General features: G+C 37.7%; 1 protein-coding gene across 1 annotated transcript in view; it reads left to right on the top strand.

Annotated features, from left to right (window-relative positions):
- LOC106879631 (DNA-directed RNA polymerase II subunit RPB3) overlaps positions 1–4,880 on the top strand; it is a 21,433-nt gene extending 16,553 nt beyond the window's left edge. The window contains exons 5-8 of the mRNA XM_014929292.2: positions 908–956; positions 2,469–2,637; positions 3,692–3,732; positions 4,593–4,880. Of these exons, the coding sequence (XP_014784778.1) occupies positions 908–956; positions 2,469–2,637; positions 3,692–3,732; positions 4,593–4,771 (438 nt within the window). The 3' untranslated portion in view covers positions 4,772–4,880. The remainder of the gene's footprint in view (positions 1–907; positions 957–2,468; positions 2,638–3,691; positions 3,733–4,592) is intronic.
- Positions 4,881–5,132: the final 252 nt, after the last annotated feature.

Raw genomic sequence — 5,132 nt, 5'->3', positions numbered from 1 at the left:
TGCTACCCTTCCTGCACATACATGAAAATTTTCGTGCTGGTAGGCCACATTAGTCCCTGGCTCTTTTGCCTAGAGTACAGGCATCTTCACACTTGTTGGATTTTCATTTTCACCAAATGCATCGAGCAGAGATATTGCATCAAATTTTTCCAAAGCTTGGTGATACTCAAGCTCAAACCATCCAGAAGATTCAGCAGGCCTTCAACAATGATGCCATGGGCAAAACCCAGATCAAGGAGTGGTACAATTACTTCAATCATGATTGCATTTCAATGAAAAGCAAGGCACGCTAGGCAGGCCATCCACAAGCTGAAATGAGGAGCCAATTGAGAAGGTTTGTCAAATACTCATGAAAGACACTCATGTTACAATTCAAGGGATTGCTTACAAAGTGGGAATAAGCACAGGATCAGTGCATTCCATCTTAATGGAGGGTTTGTGCATGCATAGAGTGTCAGTGAAATTTATTCCCAAAGTGCTGATGGTGCAACAGAAGCAACACTGCATGGAGATCGCTCAGGACATGATGGACGGTGTAAGCCATGACCCAGGACTCCATGAAGGCAATCATTACTGGTGATAAAGACATGGGTTTATGATCTTTGCTCAATGCATTCGGTCATCTTGCCTGAAAATGGAAATCTGATGAGCACACACTACGTGTCTGTACTCGAGGTGTAACAGCTGGAAATTGGTATGGCCTAGTGGCACAGAAATGTTCACGCATGCATAGGAAGAGTGGTATCACCTACCACCTGAAGGAGTTTGCCCATGTAGCATTAGTTTTGGCAGGAAAAAATAAAGTCAGGTACTTTTTGAATGCATCTCCGATCTTGGTTTTATTATGTGCATAAAAAGTGGTCCTGATGGTAATGATAAAGAAATTATTGTTGAAATTTTTTTCCAGGTAACTTCCAGACATCGTGAAGAAGCAAGTGAATATGAAGAGACAGATGGTAAGCCATCTTGAAATAATAATAATATAATCTAGTGTTCTCACAACAAGGGAGCTTCTACTTAGTTGCTGGGTCTTTTGGAAATAGCAGCTGAACTTCTCTTAAACTACACTCTCTTGTCTTAAAAATGGGAGTTACACTATATTTGAAAACAGAAAGACAAGATGATGGTGGCTGGAAAGATTTTGATCTTAGTCTTCTCCCTCACAGCTGACCTGGGGCTGGACAACAATATTTTCCCTTAATGAGTTTTCACTTTTACGCAGGAACTTTATTTTATTGATGTAGGTGCAGGTATGGATGTGTGATTAAAAAGCTTTCTTCCCAACTTCATGGTTTGGGGTTTAGTCCCACTGTGTTACACCTTGGGCAAGTAGCCCTTGGGCAACCAGAGCCTTGAGAGATGCCAACTGAAAGAAGCCTGGTGTATGTGAGTGTGTGTGTGTTTTGTCTCTAAGTTTTTATATTGCATGATTCTTGTAAATGAATGTCATTCATTTCTAATTTTCTGCAGTAACATGTCTGGCCATGGAGAAATATTGTCTTGTTTGGAAACAAATATGGGTTGGCAACAGAGAAGTAGATATTAAAACAATGATGATGATGATTGATATATATTCCAAGTGGTGGGGGCCTGTAGTCTAGCTATAGTGGGTCTGATAAGAATCTAAAGAGAATCAAAATCCTGATAAGGCAATTGCTATCCACAACTTTCATTAACTTGGCTTTGAACATTTATCACTCATAACAAGTAAGATGTCTGTGTGGCTCCTAGTTTAATCCTTTAGTATTTAAACCAGCTGGCTCAGTGGTTAGAGTGTTGGGCTCCCAATCATGAAGTAGTGAGTTCGATTCCTGTGTTGTGGTCTTGAGCAAGATACTTTATTTCATGTTGCTCCAGTTCACTCAGTTGTAGAAATGAGTTGCGATCTCACTGGTGCCAAGCTGTATCAGCCTTTGCTTTTCTCTCAGATAACATTGGTAGTGTGGAGAGGGGAGGCTGGTATGCATGAGCGACTGCTGGTCTTCCATAAACAACCTTGCCTGGACTTGTGCCTCGGAGGATAATCCCATGGTTATTTATGACCAAAGGGGGTTCTTTATCCTATCTGGCCAAAATATTCTATCTGTTTTATTTTTAAACTGGCCAGATCTGGCCTCTCACACCTACCCTATGATGCCATTCTAATAATAATCAATAACTTCATCAAAATATCGATGCTATGAGATAAAGCATGATTAATTCAAAATAACATGAATAAACAAGTATTATATTTGGCAGTAATCTTAATGCTAAAGGGTTAAATACAGAAGGGATTTTGCTAAGGAATTTTTGCTATGACATTGAGTAGGTCAAGTAATTATATAGAAGGCCCTTTAATTGCTATTGAGATTGTTATTTGGTAAGAAATTTGTCAGAGAAAATCTAATTGTTATAGTGATTAGAAACTGTCCCCACTCAATGGTTTATCTTCATCTCTGATCTTATGTAAAATTCTCTTTATTTTGCAGATATTCTTATTGTAAAACTTCGTAAAGGACAAGAACTGAAGCTACGAGCTTTTGCTCGTAAAGGTTTTGCCAAGGAGCATGCCAAATGGAATCCAACTTGTGGAGTCGCCTTTGAATATGATCCAGACAATGCTTTACGCCATACTCTGCTTCCCAAACCTGAAGAATGGTAAGTTTTCAAGAACTAAAATGACTATCAACCGTCTCTAGGGCAAGGCATTTGATTCTACATGTTCCAGTTAGCCTGGTTGACAAATGAATGTTAGGCTTTCAGGGGAATGTTATCAGCTGAATAGTTCAGTGATTCTAACCAGAAGAAAGTTTTCTGTCCATGTCCTAAGATTGCAAAACCATAAGAAATGGACTTTAAATGGCACAGGAATGGCTGTATGGTTAAGAAGCTTGCTTCCCAACCATGTGGTTTCAGGCTCAGTCTCACTGTATACCTTGAGCAAGTATCTTCTAAAGCATCAGGCCAACCAAAGTCTTGTGAGTGAATTTGGTAGACAGAAACTGAAAGAAACTCATCATGTGTCTATGTATTTGTGTGTATATATTGCCTTTCAACTGTTGTGCTTCACGGAGGCAAAGTGGCTGAGTTCCTTTCAAGCATTGGGCCTCACAGAGGCAAAGTGGCTGAATTCCTTTCAAACATTGGGCCTCATGGATACAAAGTGGCCGAGTTAATTTTGAGTGTTGGGCCTCACGGAGGCAAAGTGGCCAAGTTCTTTTCCAGTGTTGGGTCTCATGCAGTCAAAGTGGACCAAGTTCGTTTCAAGTATTGAGTCTCGCAGAGGTAATGACCAAGACCTTTGGCATAATGTTGTGCTTGTGAAGAAGACCCATCAAGCCAAGCAAAATCACAGTCATGGCAGATACCGGTGTCACGCAAATGGCATTACACTCTCGGAGTGGTTGGCATTAGGAAGGGCATCCAGCCATAGAAAACCATGCCAAATCAGACTGGAGTCTGGTGCACCCTTCCAGCTTACCAGCCCTGGTCAAACCACCCATGCTATGCTAGCATAGCATGATAAATAAATGTACAACATTCCACTAGAAGATTTCTTATTCTTCTCAATTAATTGAACAACATAACATAAAGTTTGATAATGCCATGGTATACTCTATTTACTGTCCTGTCTATTTCTATATGTATCAAATTATTCTATTGTTTGTCTTTTTAATAACTTTATATTTATTCTCTTTATATTTTCTTTCAGGCCTCGAAGTGAATACAGTGAGCTTGAACCTGATGATCCCCGTAAGTTATATACTCCCACTTCCATTAGACCTCAATTATCTGATTTGGGCAGCAATTGAGTATTTTGTTCAAATAACTAATCTGATTGTTGTAAACAATGGAAGCTATACTAAATATAATCATCATCATCATTATTTAATGTTTATAATGATTTAAAAAAGATATTTGAGGTCTGATTTTTACAATGTTGTGCAATCATTGATGTCACTATTTCACAATCCTGGCATTATAAGACCTTGTTATCAATGTTTGGTTGTCTCTGATACTTCCTTTCTCTTCACAGACATAGTAATGACAACAAACTTGATCTTATGTAAATGATATCTATTCAGTATAAAGTCATACAGTCAACGAATGCACCAAATGGTTTTGCTGTGTGTTTTTAAATCCTTCAGCATGTCAGTCGTTTTTCATTTGTTAAAATTATTTTAAATGTTTAAGGTGATCAACTGAGATCAAATTAGCTGACCAGTTGACCTGTGGTACTTTTAATAATTGTCAAAAAGATGTATTCATCACACCAGTGTTGGTAAAATCTTGTTCAAGTATTGGTGTTTCACTTTTAAAACAAAAGATGCATTTGTTACACTATTGTTGGTAGTATTTCTTTCACATATCAGTGTTACATATATTTATCTATGTAGTAGTCTAGATCTAGTTATCTATCTGTCTATCTACCTATGTGTGTGTGTGTGTGTGTGTGTGTGTGGCTTGCTTCTTCCATGCTGGTATGCATTGGGCAGTTCAACAGGAGCCAATAAGTCAATGGCCTGCATCAAGCTCTCATTATCTGATATGTATGCATGTGTCTTTGTGTGTATGTTTCAATTCTAAAACATTTCATCTCATTTTCTTTTCAGCCCAAGCCCCATTTGACCCTTCTGGAAAACCAAACAAATTCTACTACAATGTGGAATCATGTGCTTCATTGCGGCCAGAAAATATTGTTTTTTCAGCCATTGCAGTCCTGAAGAAGAAATTGAGTGATTTACAGACACAACTCAGTCAAGAAATGCAGGGAGATGCCCTGCGAATTTGAACATCATCTCTTAGATTTTATCAGATTTTTTTTTTTCTTCATTTCATTTCATTCATCATTTCAGATTTATAAAAAAATTCAGTCTTAATAAAAATCTAAGCATTTTTAATTCTCTTGTATTTCTATCATAATGAGGTTTTATTGTTTTTTTAACCCTTTTCCGTTGAAATACTCTGGCTGTGTTTCAGTTAATTTTGGAAACTGAAGAATTTAGTGAAATAACTTGTTTGGTGTTTGGTATATAAATTAACATGAAATTTTTACAGTAGGTTTCAATTTAAATTATTTAAAAACATGAAGTTTGTATCACAGAAGCAGGCGCAGTCTCAGATGGGTTGGTATCAAAAGTGTTAATATTTTT

The sequence above is a fragment of the Octopus bimaculoides genome, chromosome 17 (assembly GCF_001194135.2).
Source record: "Octopus bimaculoides isolate UCB-OBI-ISO-001 chromosome 17, ASM119413v2, whole genome shotgun sequence".
Taxonomy (NCBI): Eukaryota; Metazoa; Mollusca; class Cephalopoda; order Octopoda; family Octopodidae; genus Octopus; species Octopus bimaculoides.
The sequence above is the reverse complement of the archived record's forward strand: the minus strand, read 5'-3'. Positions and strand labels throughout refer to the sequence as shown.